The sequence below is a fragment of the Ischnura elegans genome, chromosome 1, assembly GCF_921293095.1.
Source record: "Ischnura elegans chromosome 1, ioIscEleg1.1, whole genome shotgun sequence".
Lineage (NCBI taxonomy): Eukaryota > Metazoa > Arthropoda > Insecta > Odonata > Coenagrionidae > Ischnura > Ischnura elegans.
Window position 1 is genome coordinate 81,885,536 of NC_060246.1, and position 15,326 is coordinate 81,900,861.

The following is a 15,326-nucleotide window of genomic DNA, read 5'->3' on the forward strand; positions in this document are numbered from 1 at the left end:
TGTGTTGGTGAAACTATTTTTTTATTCTGTATTGCATGTAAAAAAGTATTTATGAATGAACGAAAGTTCTTGAGCAAAGAATTTAAGCCATATTATAGATTTTGGCAATTCCTACGAAAATTCACCATTTCTGAAAGCATTGCTGTGTTAATTAATTTTTTCTCATGAAATGTGACTTCATTTTGAATCTTAATTTATATATCTTTGTTTACCTAGTTCTTGTGGTCTTTCTACAGAGATCTTGCTGCTAGAAACTGCCTTGTAGGAGAAAATCACTTGGTGAAAGTTGCAGACTTTGGACTGGCAAGATTAATGCGTGATGATACTTATACTGCACATGCTGGGGCTAAGTTTCCTATTAAATGGACAGCACCTGAAGGATTGGCTTACAACAAATTTTCAACAAAGGTACCTTTGTCTTCTTCATATAGTCAAGAAATGGTGTCAAAACTTAGGCTGAGTTAAGCTCATTTCAAGTACAGGGTTTATATGGAGTGATTATTTTCATACTAAAAAGGAGTTAATTCTTGTTTTTTTTAGTGTAGCCTCTACTATATTTAAATGAGGAGGATCTGAGAACCTGATTGAGTTAGTAATTCTAGTCTAACAATCATAATCCAGCTTCATTTGGAACTGCATAAAGAAGGATGCTGATTAGGCTACAGATAATGCTAAATATTTTATTTACTTAATTATTTAATTCAGGTAGTAGAAATGGAAGTAGATACATGCATTGGAAGGAGATACAGGATTTTAAAAAATATGGAACCCTTGATGAGGTGTCAGATACACAAATCATGTCATGAGGACAATAGGTGCTAGTCGGAGAGGCTTAGTGAGACTACATTAATTACCCTGATCTGTTCTTTCTTCTATGCAGGGAATAAATTATGTAAATGTGGGGAGTATACAATATTGTTAATGAATTTTATTAATTTAAGGATTATAATGTAGGGATATGGCTTAGTGTTATATATAGAAGGGATATGGCTTTCGGGGTGTATAGCCCTACCAGCAGCATTGGTTCATTGTCAATCCTGCTTTGTCTGTATGAAATAGCTATATTGATAATTGTTGCTTGCACGCAGATTGCAGACATTGAATTGAATTCCTCGTTTTATTCTGAGAATTGTCAAACTTTGAACGAAGCTCTACCATCAATATGAATGCATTTAATGCAGCAACAGTTTCCATGCTGATGTTTATACTGAAATCGAGATTAATAGTAACTTCCAGGTCTCCCTAGTGGAAGCTCGTGTCACATCAATGACAGAACGAGATTCTCCTTACTCGAATCTTCCACTCCCCCGTCCTAACCCCCTGGGTATTCATCGTGTCTATCCTTGTGTAATCCCATTCCCTCAACCTTCTTGAAATCCAACCCTGCACTCAGTTCTGATAAATTTAGCTGGTAATGAGTATACTAATTGATATTAAAAATGCATTAAAATCTTCAATTGGTTTTGAGGAGGTCGCATATATTTTTCTAGCATTACCATCTTTTTTAATTTCCTTTTTTCAGTCTGATGTCTGGGCCTTTGGTATTCTTCTCTGGGAAATAGCCACTTATGGAATGTCTCCCTATCCTGGGGTGGACCTGACAGATGTGTACCACATGTTAGAAAAGGGTTACAGGTGAGTGTGAAAGAATTAAAAAATGGTATGGAGGAGAAATGCTTGAGGAATTATCTTCAATATGATAAGGAAAGAGTAGTTGTATTGGGTTGTACCAATGCACAGTTTAAGAATTAGTAAGGGTAGGCTTTTCTACTATTGATAATTTTCTTTGTCAATTAAGATTCAAGTCAATTTAACTCTTTGCATATCTAAGTTAAATATATCTTCTAAACGTTGAATCTTAGGTGACAAATACAGAATTATACTTTACATCTCTTGATCCTTCGCTTTCACACTCCTTGTTACATACCTTCAAAAACTGCTCCATAATTTCCCATGTCCTCAAATCTTTTCTCATTGAGCAATACAATTCAATCCATTGCCTCTTTGAATTTGTCTCTTGTAAAGTGATTATCTTTGTTGTAGCACATATTTGGTTATATGTAGTTGCATCTACATAAATGGCTGGGTTGCCCTTTTATCTCCCCAACTTATACCTACCTTTTTTTGCTGATTATTTTTCTAATATATAATGCTTGGCAAATATTCTTCTATTATATCTGGTATGTGACAGACCATTTGTATTTTATTAAAAGTTATGCCATGTATGTATGTTCATACCGAATAAGTTCAACAGATTCAGGCTTCAATTGGTGGAAGTTTGTACCAGATGATGGCTCAGTGAGCCGAAACGCGTTGTACGCAGTAAAAAATTTTGTGGAAAAGTGCTACGATCTTTTATTTATTTAAATATGTATGTTCAATTCTGCTGTGCTGTTTTGTAAAATACTTGTCCTTAAGACGTGTAATTGTATTGTATGACCAAGATCTTTCCATTCCCCTTGTATGGATCTCCTATGTAGTGTGTTGTCCAATGAACTTAACTATTCATATCACTTGGTTTAACAATCAATATTAAGATATGAATTCTTCCATGTACATCAGCTGATACAAAGTCATCTTTTTTAGCAGTTTTAGATATTTGCAATTCAATCATGGAAGCCTATTCAAAATTATTTCACTATATGCCTTGCTCATAATTTTTACCCTCTTTTTCCAGTTTTCTTCGGTCACAGTTTGGCTTTTTATTCCTCACTAATTCCTGAGTTTAATCCTAGGTGTCAGTTATAGAAGTAGAAAATTGGTTATAAAAATAGAAAATTGCTTAAAGAAAAATGTCTAAGGAAGGATTCTGATCATTAAAATGCTTGAAAAAATTAAAACCATTAAAAAATCCCTACATCACTTTCAATAATTACTATCAACAATGCATAATTGCGTACATAATAATACATAATGCATAATTCAGTTGTTCTTCATGGTACACACTTTCCTTTTATTGGCAACCTTTTAACTTCTTGTGTTGTAGAGTTATCATTGAATAATCATCTTTTAATGCCTAATTGTATAGCCTTGATAAAAAAATGGCTTATATGTGCATAATGGAGTGCCTTGTTCATTCATGGTTGTGTAAAAGAGCTTGTTTTACCATTATATCAAACAATTATGCTGAAATATGTGTGCTTTTGCATTTTGGAGCTTTAGGTTGTCTTTTAATGAGTCTAATGAAGTCTATTTTCCCTTTTAATTGCATTGTATTATAACGTATGAATGTCATTAAGGAAAATCTGTACTAATAAGCATTTATGAAATTTTCAGAATGGAAATACCTCCTGGCTGTCCACCAAAAATTTATGAGCTGATGCGTCAGTGCTGGCAGTGGAATCCAACTGACCGGCCAACCTTTCAGGAAATTCATCATGCTCTTGAAAATATGTTCCAGGAATCCAGTATTACGGAAGGTAAGATTGTGTTGGCAATGAAGGAAAATATCCTTTCAAGGTCTTAGTGGAAAATTTATTTTGATTAGGACATAATTAATTTTTAAAGCCTTGTATTTCACTTTTCATCTGTTATTTAATACTTGATACTCTATTTTTGCAGAGGTGGAAAAGCAACTGCAAGGGGGCACCCCTCAGCTTTCTTACAAGAAACCCCACGGGGGAAGCACGGGTAACATCCATGGATTAGTTGTTATGTCTGAACAGATGGCATCAACAGGTGTTGTCAATGGTAAGTTCATTCTATTTATAATGGATAACTTGTCAAATAGATGTTCATTTTAAGCTGTTATAGATTTTCACGAATATTGATGAGAAAATACCATTTGAAGGAAAATCAAAAATCTTTAATTTCTGTTATTTTGGCATTCGATATTATGGATGGGATATAACAAATTCATAGTAGACATTTCTTATGCATGAGTTGATGGCACTGAGGCTTTTGAAGTCTTTTGTGGTGGATGATTGGGAATAGATTCAGTATGTATTGTAGCTTGTGGCAATTAATTTATGATGTATTTATTATATTAATTCATTCACATGGAACCTAGTTGTATTTTTAATACATGGTTTAAATCTTAATGTACATTGTATTCCATGGCTTGGTTATTTTACTTGGTCTCATTCATTTCATGAAATTGAAATATAGGTATTTAAAGATAAAAGTTTTTCTGGGCTGTAGAAATTCTTCTTTGCAAGTAGAAATGTTTATACGAATCTTATGAATTGGCCTCACTAAAATTTTCTCAGAGAGAATTAAAGATATCAGAAGGCGTGAGACTAATTTTTATTCTTGGAATGATTTATACATTTAATTCATGGATCGTTTTTTTAAGGACATTTTTGTTATCATTTTAGATGGAGCTGTGAGCAAATTGTCAACATTCACGGGGCCTGTTTCAGCTAATAAAGGAAATCTAGTTCAACTGAGAAGACCGACTAACAGGAAAGGCAAGCAAGCACCAGCTCCTCCTAAGCGCACCAGGCAAGTCTTTCCTTCTCTTATTTAATTAAAATTATTTCATAGTAAATGTCCTGGAAAATATGTCAAGGATTTTAAAAAGTTTGTCTCTTTAATATGTTGAATAATGACCTTTTGATAAATAAAGAGGTGAAAGTTGGCAATGCTGCTTCGAAGAAGATTTTTAAAAAGCCACATTATTGGAGCCACATTTATGATAATGGATAGAATCCAGGAATTTTGTGCGGGGGGGTCTAAAACCAAAGGGAAATGTTTTAAAAATCAGGGTACTAATTAGAGGGTTTTAAACTAATTTTAACACATTTCATATTTGAAAAAACTTCCATGTTTTAAAGACATCTTTTGTAAATCCATGATTTTTCATTGTTTTGCTTTCTTTTATGATGCAAAGTTATTGTGTTTTTATATTTGGGGGGGTTGGGACTCCCAGGACTTCCCCCCTCACTACCCCACTGGATAGAAGTTATTTTGCGATTTCCTATTCTCATGATTCCATTTGTTTTAAATAACATTGTTATGTATTTTTATTAATTTCTGGTTAATTTTCTGAACATGTTTGTATGATCCATTTTAGTGTTCAGATTTACCCTTCATTGGTACGTTACTTACCTATCAGAGATAATGATGCATTTTTTATCTGTTGTGGGTGCTGTATGAAATGCATAAGGTAAAGGTTGATATCAGATGAATGACAAAAACTTTTCACGAACGTGGCTAATAATAATAATGATAATAGTAAGGCATAGTAATGCAATGCAAGGGCTATCTAAGCCAAAATATTAATGAATGCCAACCAAAACCAAAATCAGATGTATTTCATACAGATGAACTACAAAATGAATGACAGAAGATTTTTAGTCATAGAATAGTGTTAAAAACTGGGAATTCCATCTGATCAGAAAAGTATAATAATTTTACTTCTAAATAAGATGTTTAAACTCATTTCTTGAATGACAGTCTTATGTTGCTGTAAGAAATTTGAGTGGTAATTTTACAGAAGAGTATTCAAAGTATGAAATTCTATAAAGAATCTTTATAATATGATAATTTTTTGTAATAACATGTAAGATGGTATGGAATAATTTGAATCTGCATTAGTACTACAGTTGAGCACCAACGATTGAATGTCAATTCGTCACACCCTCTCCCATTGCTACCCACGTATCCATACCTACATACCTCAAATTGCATTTGGTGATAGCCTCCATGTTCGAGTGTGCAAAATTGATTCATCTTGAGCACACAGGAGGATTATTTTGTAGAAAACTATTTAACAGTTTAATAACTCTCTATTAATAAGAAAACGTGGATTAAAAGGTTTTTGTTGGAATGAAATAATGGAAAAAATTGATTGGACTGATTTCCGTATTTTAAGTTCCCGATAAAAATACTAAAAATATTATAAAATGTTCAATTACATTTTATTAAAATATTAGAAACTATGTTTGTGGTTGGATTTTGATTGAGATGGCAAGTTTTAAGATCAGGAAGGTGGTAACTAGAGTGATATGTTAGATTTGTTAAAATATGGTAATAATTTTTTACCCGAAGGAAGAGACATGATTGAAGAGTAACCTGTTGTATAAACAAGTTAATCCGTGGCTTAAAGACAGTAAAACCGTTAATAATGTTACTTCTATTGAAAATTCTGTGAAGGAAATAGTGACAATCAAGTGAAGTATTCAAAAAAGGAAGCAAAGTATAGTATATGTTGTTGTTTTTAGAACATGCATCATTAACCAAGTTATTGCTGTGGAGAAGTCTGTAGACGTGGTACATTTAAATTTTGCAATAATGGAGTGAGTGAACTTCAGGATTAACTGTTTAGAGAATTGTTTTTGTCATTCATATTACGTCATCTTTTGTCTTAGATTATTAGTTTATGTAGGTGTACCTTAATAAAATTAGGGTAATTTTTTTAATTAAATTGTGATTGCAAACTGCGCCAACTGCTCTAAGAATATGCTTGCTGACTGAACTTTTGTAGTCTGCTTTCTTCTTGCAGTTCCTTCCGGGATAGTACCTATGCTGACCAGGAAATCCTAACCAACGAAGCCCAAGAAGATGCAACAGACTTAAATGGTATTGATAAGATATTTGAAGGTATCTTTTTTCTTTCCTCTCTCTTATGAGCATTTTCTCTTCAGTATATTGCTGTGCTGCTGCGTACTAAAACTTTATTGTATTGATGGTCTTTTTTTGTCTCTGTGCTTATAAAATGCTTGAATTAAGCGTCAGTCAGGTATGGCTAAATACCCAGTTCCAAGTGTGCTTGATTGGAATTGTTTCCTTGGTGTCTCTAATTAATTGCAAGAGGAGCTCAGCTTCATAAAGAGAAATGTGATCTGAGAGAGGTTGGAAATTATTTTTGTGTCCCTTTGTCATGCATGCAGTCTCATGAAACTATCGCAATGGTAATACATTTGCTTTAAATACAAATTGTGCATTTGTGGCTTTTTATCAGTGAATGTGTTCTGTTTAATGGAAGTGGCTGGTCGAAAATATTCAAATATTGCATGTTGCTGTTATGTGCTGCTTCTGCTTACATATGATTTTATGAAAACTTTTCATTTTTTCTTGTGTTAATCCTCAAAATAGTAATATAATTTTTGCTGAACTTATTAATGATGAGATAAGTGATGGATGTGTATTTTTACTCACAAGAATTTAAATTTTATATTTTTCTCAGAGATAACTTTACATGAGGAATTATTGCCATTATAAGTCAAACCTTAATGCTTTTTTGATATTTCCCATAGCACACTTTTTAATATGCGTTTCATAATTTATCTTTAAAATTTCTTTTGACTTAGGAATCACCAGAGATCTTCAGAGTCTGACTGCAAGTAACAAGGGTGATAGTGAAAGTGATCTTCAAGACCAAACCCCAGACACCGATGATTCTGGTGGAGCCCATTCATACCCAGAAATGACAGGGGCCTTCTTCCCTTCATCCAATGCCACTCCAGCGCAGACTTCTTCATCCTTCAAGAGGGCCCCTCCTATAATGGGCAATCGTGGACTTGAGCAGCGGGGGAAAAAATCAAAGACCTATCCTCCAAAGGAGTCTTCGGCATTTTCATCCACCACTTCTGCAGTTTCCAGCACCACGACGACTTCCGCTGCAATCACTCGTGGTTCACAACAGCAGAAGGTGCAAGTGGCGGCTCTGGAAGTGCAAAATGTCAAACGTGCAATTAACAGATATGGCACCCTTCCGAAAGGTGCTCGTATTGGGGCTTACCTCGAGTCCTTACGCCAAAGTGGGTTGGCACCGCCAGTGCCACAGCTAACCAGTCAGGAAGTTCCCAACAATGAAAATGTCGGGATGGATAGAGTTAGGAGGCGTCCGGGTGTGGAAGAAGGGGTTGGGGCTGTTGATGATCGAATCCAAGTCGGTGGAGTCATACCAGGTGAAAGCACAAATCATGTGATGGGTGAGGAGCCGACCCAGCCACAGTTGCCAACGAACCAACGCCCTAGAACTAACATCAGGACTCAGCCTCAGATGATTCGTAGCAATTCGTCTGGGGGTGGATTCCATCATCCTCCCCAGCCACCGTCATCCCCCACGGCTTCCAAGCACCATCACCACCACCACCATCACCATCATCACCACCACGCACACTCGGGACCCCGGACGTGCTCTGCCATGCGTGGCGCCGTCAACCAAAGCAGCCGAGGAACCGCGACCACCTCATTCCGTACTGGAAGTCCATCGCGTACTGCCCCGAGCCACAGACCCACCCTGGCTGACCTCGACTTCCCTCCTCCTCCACCCGACCTCCCACCCCCACCTGAGGAGTTTGACAATGAGCTTCCTCTATCCCCAGAACCTCCACCGCCGCCTGCAAGTGGGAGAAATGTTCCTCGTCAGGATGAAGAGGCTTCGCCTAGCCCAGAGCGACGTCGGCGAGCAGGCTCTGCAAACATGGCCAGCAAGCCTATCCCATCGCCACGTGCTGCTCGCAAAGCTACAGTTTCGGAGAGTAATGATGGTATGAGGGGAAAGACAAGTAGATCAAAGGAATGGGATGGAAAGTGGTCCCCAGGCATGGGCCCACGAGACTGTTACCGGGAATCTGACCCATCCCTGCGTGGCTCTCCTGAAAGGATTGATGAGGAAGATAGGGATGTAGCTTTGTCAACACCAGATGTCAAGAACACTGAGCCCTCTGTAGTCGAGGCAAGTTCGCGATTTGGAGTCAGCCTGCGCCACCGGGAACCATCAACTGATTCGTGTGGCAGCACCCGTTCTGAAGATCTCCCTGGGATGGGCCATGGGAAGTTGGGAAATAGACCTCGTGACAGACCACCTAGTCCTCCTCGCTCTGGTAGTAGTCCCACCTCGCCATCCAGTGATGGCCCTTTGCACCAAACCATGGCACTAGAGGCTCTCCCCCCTCCTCCTCCATCCCCTCCAGAGCGGCACATGATGGCATCCAATAGTGACCCTTATGATGAGTCCAAAGATGAAGATGGAGGAAAGAAGAGTGGTAGCAAGGCTTTCAAGCCCACTCACCCCAGTATGAAGGAAATGCTGGAACTCAAACTAGTGGCAGAGATTAAGGAGAGGGCAGATCAGAAGTTTGGCCGTGCTATGAAAGATTTCCGGTCCAGTGATGGAGACACATGCAGTTCTTTGCAATTGGCTCCATCCTCACCTCAAGACCCTGCATCGCAGTTAGTTTTGGAGCTCTCTGAGGGTCTCTTGATGGATTCTGGTCTCAGATCATCCAGCTCATCCGAGACCAACCAGTCAAATCAGCCCATGTCATCCTCGCCATGGAGTGGGAAAAGTCCCCCACCTCCTCCTCCTCCTGTTGATCCTAACTCAAGTGGAGACAAGGGTATTGTCTCTTCCCCTGTGGACTTTAAAGCAAACCTCAGAAAGACAAGCTGGCCGAACAAGTCTGTGGTGGAGAGTAGTGGTGTGACAAAATCCGAAACTCCTCAGGCAGACTTTAAGGCCCAGCTGAAAAAGTTCGAAACTGCAAGAAAATCAGGTGTATCACCTGTGAGCAGCAATTTTAAGGAAGAGTCTAGTGGGGATAGTACTGGTCCAATTATTGATTTCAAATCACGCTTAAGGAAGGTCGAGAGTTCTGGAGAAAAGACATCTGATAGTTCAAAGAAGAATGACAGTTCGGCTGGTGCTAAGGAGGAAACAGAGGATGAAGAGGCAAATGAATCATTTGCAAGAGGTCAAGGTGGGGAGAGAAGGCGTAGCTTGGCAAAGAGTTTGGAAGGGGATCATGAAGAGGATGAGAGCAAGAAGAGAGATAGCACACTGAGTGCCCATAGTCTTGACAGTGGGAGTGGTGGAGGGGGTTGCTCCCCTCCTCGGTTGGATGAAGTCGGGGAGGACAAGCGAAGGAGCACCGGCAGTATAAGCAGCCTCAAGAAGCTTTGGGAGAGCAAGGATTCAGCGATTGGTTTGGAAGGTGGGACTGGGAACAGTTGCCCTGGAAGCCGTCCAGATTCAACCTCAAGTGGTCATGTCAGTCCCAAAGCTAAGAGAATTATTGAAGGGTTTACCAACAAAGGTTCCACTGAAGAGGCTCCTGTGACAGAGGGCACAAAGACCAAAGCAGAGAGTGCAGTAATAATGCCTGGGGATAAGGTTCAGGGTGATAAGTCTGAGTCGGAGAGTGCAGAGGAGTTAATGAAGATGAGCTTTGGCCCTGGAGATGGGTGTCCCACTGAGAGTCCACCACCAAAGCCTTTGACCCCTGCCCCTCCCAGGGTGGAGAAAAGGGTATGGCCTCCACCTCCTGGTTCTGCAAATGATGAGAAACCTGCAGTTCCAACCAAGCCCCCCGTGAAAGCTGTAAAGCCCCTCATTCCAGCAGGATCTAAACTTTCAGCCATATATGCCACCCCCAACATGCCTTCAGTGGGGAAGCCATCTGCTCCAGGTGTTAGAGGTGGCATCAACACTGTTGGGGAGGATAAAGAAGATAGTGGGATCATGACTGGTGGGGGGATAAGTATCTCAGCTGGGAAGGAAAAAAGGCGGCTGTCGGATAAGTCATCATCTGCTGGGGGACGTGAGAACATAGTGGAAATATCCAGGGCATTGGAGGCGAGCTTGTCATCAGTTCGTAGTGCTCCATCTGCTAGTGCCTCTGCTTGTTTACAGCTTTCAGACAAAGTGGGTTTACTGTACTCTTCATGTGTGGGATTAGCTGATACGGGCAGTGGGGTTAGTGGAAGCAGGTTCCATTTCCGTGAATTGCTGACTAGATTGGAACAGCAGGCTAGACAGCTTCGGTCGGCAGGGGCGAGGAACTCGGATGATAATGCTCGACTCTTTGCTGAGGTTCAAAACACTGTGCGTGATGTTGTGAATGCAGTTCAACGGTAAATGTGATGCATCTGGGATCTGAGATTTTGATAGTGAAAATAACACACACAAACATTTGCACTGCCTTTCATCTCATAGGCCGTTAAAAATTTCTCCTAAAACTGTGCACATTGTGACAAAGCCTGAGGTGTTGAAAAGTCAGTGATATTAGTGAATTTTCTGAGTGATGATTTAGGTTTGTGATTGCTTGCAGGAGTTCCAATAATTACGAATCCAAAATTAGTTCATTTTTCTCCAGACCTACGATCTTTTTAAAAATCATGTTGACCAATTTCTACAAATGGACTTTTTTTCCTCAGAGTGGATATGTAAGTGTATAAGTTGAGAGGAATGAACTTCATTGAAATCAATTGATTTTTTAGGTACCAGTTAACTATTTGTTGGATGCGTTAACTTATTGTCATTTGTGAGTCGCTGACCGGCTTTGGCCATGGTCAGTTTGTGCCTAAATATGAGAGACACCAAGGAGTTTGGTTCTTATGGAACCCAGGTGTTCATCTCCTTTATTCAGTGGAATGGAAATGGATAGTAAGCAAGCAAGCAAGCAAGCATGCCTCTTGGTGGTCTTGGGATTAGTGGGATAAAGTAGCCTTGGCAGGTATTTACTAATATTTTTGTGATCCCCTTATCCCAGTTTTCTCCACCTGTGATATGTTGGTTTATGCATGAAAAGTTAGGTGCTCAAGTGATGTGTATGAGTTTTTACTCTGCTTGTGCGTCGCTACTGCCTTGGTGGCTTGAAGGATGATCAAAGTGTGCATGTTCCGTAAGTTGTCCCAAAGGATGCAAAATATTTTTTAGGATCCTAAAAATAAAACTTGCTTTTTTATTTTATACAGAGTACAAGTGCTACCCAGTTCAGCTCTGTTTAACGCTTTTGAGCTAGTCATTGAAGTGAGGGTGGTCGGTGGACTGATGACTGATTCACAGTCCTAATAATGAGAATAACCTTCAAAAAATTTATTATTACCTTCTGTTTTTACTTGTATAATAATTTAAGGCACAGATGGAGGTCTTTTTCTGGTAGAATCTCCAGAGAAAAAAAATAATGGATAATTACTGTGGGTAAAGAAGTTATGACGTTGAAAGCCTGGCTTTTTATGAAGTTTACTTAGATTGTGCAATTTCCACCTATGATGCTCAGCAGAGTTGGTTTGTAAGGTAACTGTGTATGACTGATTAGTTTAGGATGACATGTCTTCATCTGAAATGCATCTTATTACCTCGTAAGAGGTGGAAGGTAATGAAATTGTGAAGAAAAAATTATTTCATCATTTATAACTGTGAAACAATTTTCAGTGAAGGTGAGAGCTGAATGGTGTGACTGAAAGTGTGTATGGTTACGAGTGCTTGTATGCATGTGTGGATGAGTGTGTGTGTGTATGAAAAATTGGGAGAATTTCTATACTTATCTGTCATCTTTATCATCCAATGAATTTCAGCTCAAATTTTTTGTATCTTGTCTCCAAGTAAGTTATCATTCGCCATTATCACATTAATGCGTTGATGAAACATCTTAGATTTTGCTTGAATCATTCCTCATATTTATTTCTACTTCAGGAAAATGATCTTGGGAAAAGAGAACTAAAATATTCATTTCACCTCTGTTTTCTTTTTATCGCTCTGAAATAAGAAAAGATATTCCTTCCGAGGAAAAAAATTCTTTAAATTTTCTTTTAATTCCTTGACTTGACTTTGCTTTTTTACTTTAGACGTTTCCTCCAAGAATTTGTTTCTCTGTTTGCCAAGAATACTTTTTATCCCCTGATAGTTGCTGCTAAAATGTTCCTTTGACTATAGTTGTGCTCTTTTGACTAAACTGCAGTAATTTGAGGTAAAAGTCAGTAATAAAATGTAACAATGGTGTGGTACTAAATTATGATACAAACTGCTCCAATTAAAAGTGAAATAATATTTGCTTACAATGCACATGCTTTAGTTTATTAATTTATTTCACTGTAGTCAAATTTGGTTTTATCAGATGACACTGGGATAAATTATTAAGCCCAAGATTCAGTCTTTAATTAGAAATTAATTTTTAATGTGCATGCCTATGGTCTGTGCCATTTGCAATGTGATATTAAAAAGAAATAGTTTATTTGGTTTGATTTGTTTGTTTTGTCATCGTATCAAAACGGCAATTAGTCAAATTTAGTCATTTCAATTTATTGTATATAGTTTATTATTTATTTGGTTCCTCCCTGGTTTTGTGCTTCTATAATGGAGCTGGTGTGAAAGAGCATAACTGCTCTGTGAATGTGCGTAAGTCCTTTTTCTTTTTGAGGTTTTCTATGGCTATCAGAAAAATGTAACCTTCCCTACTGCATCTCTAGACAAAGGCAACAATGAAATTGGTATTGCTTTGCCTCATAAAATTAGCCATGGCCTTTTCAATCCCCGTAATTAACTAATAATATTTAATTTTATCGCAGATGATGTTGATTTAGGGCCTTGGCTGAGGTAGATGATAAAACATTTCAGCTTACTCTTTTTGATGAGGCAAGATCGATACTAATTCCCTTGTTCAACTATGTTTCATTTGCCAGAATTGTGACAAATTATCCTGCCATGTGGCTATTGAGTGGTCCATAATGCAAGGGTGGTTTCATTAGCCTTTGAAGAGGGCATTGTTTTGGCTATGGAAGGTGACGAGAGATTATTTTAAAGTGCTTTTGTATTATATCCTGGTGAATATGGCAAATAAACCGCTAAAATGTTTTAAAAGCCATACTATTTGTAATCTTGTAAAAAAATGAAAAGGTTAGAGACAAACATTATTTTGCAAATCTATTTATGTTATCTTATCAAAAAAAAAACTTCCATTTATGTATTGTTTGAAAAGTCCATAATTCCATTCTAATATGCCTGATAAGATATATGCCTTGAGTAAATGATTGTCATTGTTTCAAAATTTTCATTTTTAAAATTCAGTGACGATGACCAATGTTTTTATATTGTAATTTTACCAATCCCTTACCAAAATGTAATACATAGCACTTTTGAACTGTCATTGTAGAGAAGTGGATACACGTACTAAAACTGTAATATAGCGAATTTTGGTAAGGAAACATCACTCCTATTTGTTGGCCTTTTTATATTTTGTTGTATGTTATTTGTATATTGGTGCATACAAATGTACAGGCAAGAATGTGTTCCTCTTTACTGTGTACTTTCTGTATGAATGTTTGTAAAATGAATTTCGAAATATAGAGCTCTAGTACATTGATAATGAATTTTGAACTTATTTCTAATTATGATCCTTGACTTTATCTTCACATGTGGTTTTCTTTTTACTTGCAATGAAAAATAATTCAGCAAACTCATTTGTTCATGGGGTCCTCTGAACACTTCTTGGTCCAGTGTCCTTTAGATTTGACTAGCCCATGAGGCAGGTTGTATTTAAAATTTTTGCCGGGAAGGCACTAGTATACAATTAAATTCACACAACTCGAGAACTAATGCATGTTTATATTTTTTAAAATGTATATGTTCACACATTTTTTATTTCTTTTTTTTTTGCAATTACAAGGACTTAGTCAATTTAGTCGAAAATAATTCCTATGGGGGGGAGTCACTAATCAAAATGCAGAGCATGTAATAATACAGGACCTAACCACTACCACTGAATTAGGATACACGAACTTTTACATGAGTGGACCATAACATATTAACAGTGAAATCATGTTTAAAAAGGCACTCCCTAGCTGTGTACTATGTAGTTAAGTTTATTCAGTGATTTGTTATGGTTTTGGAAGCCCTTGAAATGTGGCTATGCAGAGACAAATGAAGAAAAGGTTGCTTTTCTCTTGATACATAATAATTTTTGTTGTTTTGTTTATATCGTTTAAACGGTTACATGGAGTTAGTGGATGAAACTCGTACTATTTCTCCTCTTATTTAAAAAAATTACTGATAAAGAAGAATAGTAAAATTACTTATTTCTCATGCTCGACATACGATAAAATGCCACAGATTAATTTCTAAAGACTTAAAGGAATGAGAATGCAGTTAAAAGCATCAATTAATATGTTAGCTACTATTTTGGTTTATTTAATAGAAATCTATTCAGTTGTATTCAATGACCACAAAAATATTGAGCACTTAATCTTCAAAGCTAGCTTTGCACTAGAGAATCTTTTCCAAAAAGCCTCAAAGTGAGGGGGAGTGAGAAAAATGATAAGCTCGATTTGAAAGGATGTGCTCATGACAGAGCTCGTGTTCAGATCTGTGGTAAACATTAAAAAAGCAATGTAAACCAAAAGATCAAAAATTCAAATCTTCCATTCATTTGAATTATCATTTTTTTGTTTTATAAACTTACTCATAAAATTTCAGGATGTGCCATTATACTTGAAAAAGTTACCTCCATGTTCCGGAGCACTGACTTCATCTACTATCAAAGTAATTCCAGTTCTCATTGTCATGTGTGTCCATGCTAAACAGCTTCATCACTTATACACTTTTTCTTAGCAAGAGAAACTCCTCTGTTTAATCATAGTACAACCCTCTTTGAGAAATT

The 15,326-nt window shown here is 37.5% G+C and overlaps 1 protein-coding gene across 1 annotated transcript in view; it reads left to right on the forward strand.

Moving 5' to 3' along the window:
• LOC124164506 (tyrosine-protein kinase Abl) overlaps window positions 1-14,036 on the forward strand; it is a 291,144-nt gene extending 277,108 nt beyond the window's left edge. Inside the window, exons 10-16 of the mRNA XM_046541848.1 lie at window positions 237-408; window positions 1,523-1,635; window positions 3,277-3,419; window positions 3,562-3,690; window positions 4,317-4,443; window positions 6,428-6,522; window positions 7,254-14,036. Coding sequence (XP_046397804.1) covers window positions 237-408; window positions 1,523-1,635; window positions 3,277-3,419; window positions 3,562-3,690; window positions 4,317-4,443; window positions 6,428-6,522; window positions 7,254-10,807 — 4,333 coding nt within the window. The 3' untranslated portion in view covers window positions 10,808-14,036. The remainder of the gene's footprint in view (window positions 1-236; window positions 409-1,522; window positions 1,636-3,276; window positions 3,420-3,561; window positions 3,691-4,316; window positions 4,444-6,427; window positions 6,523-7,253) is intronic.
• Window positions 14,037-15,326: the final 1,290 nt, after the last annotated feature.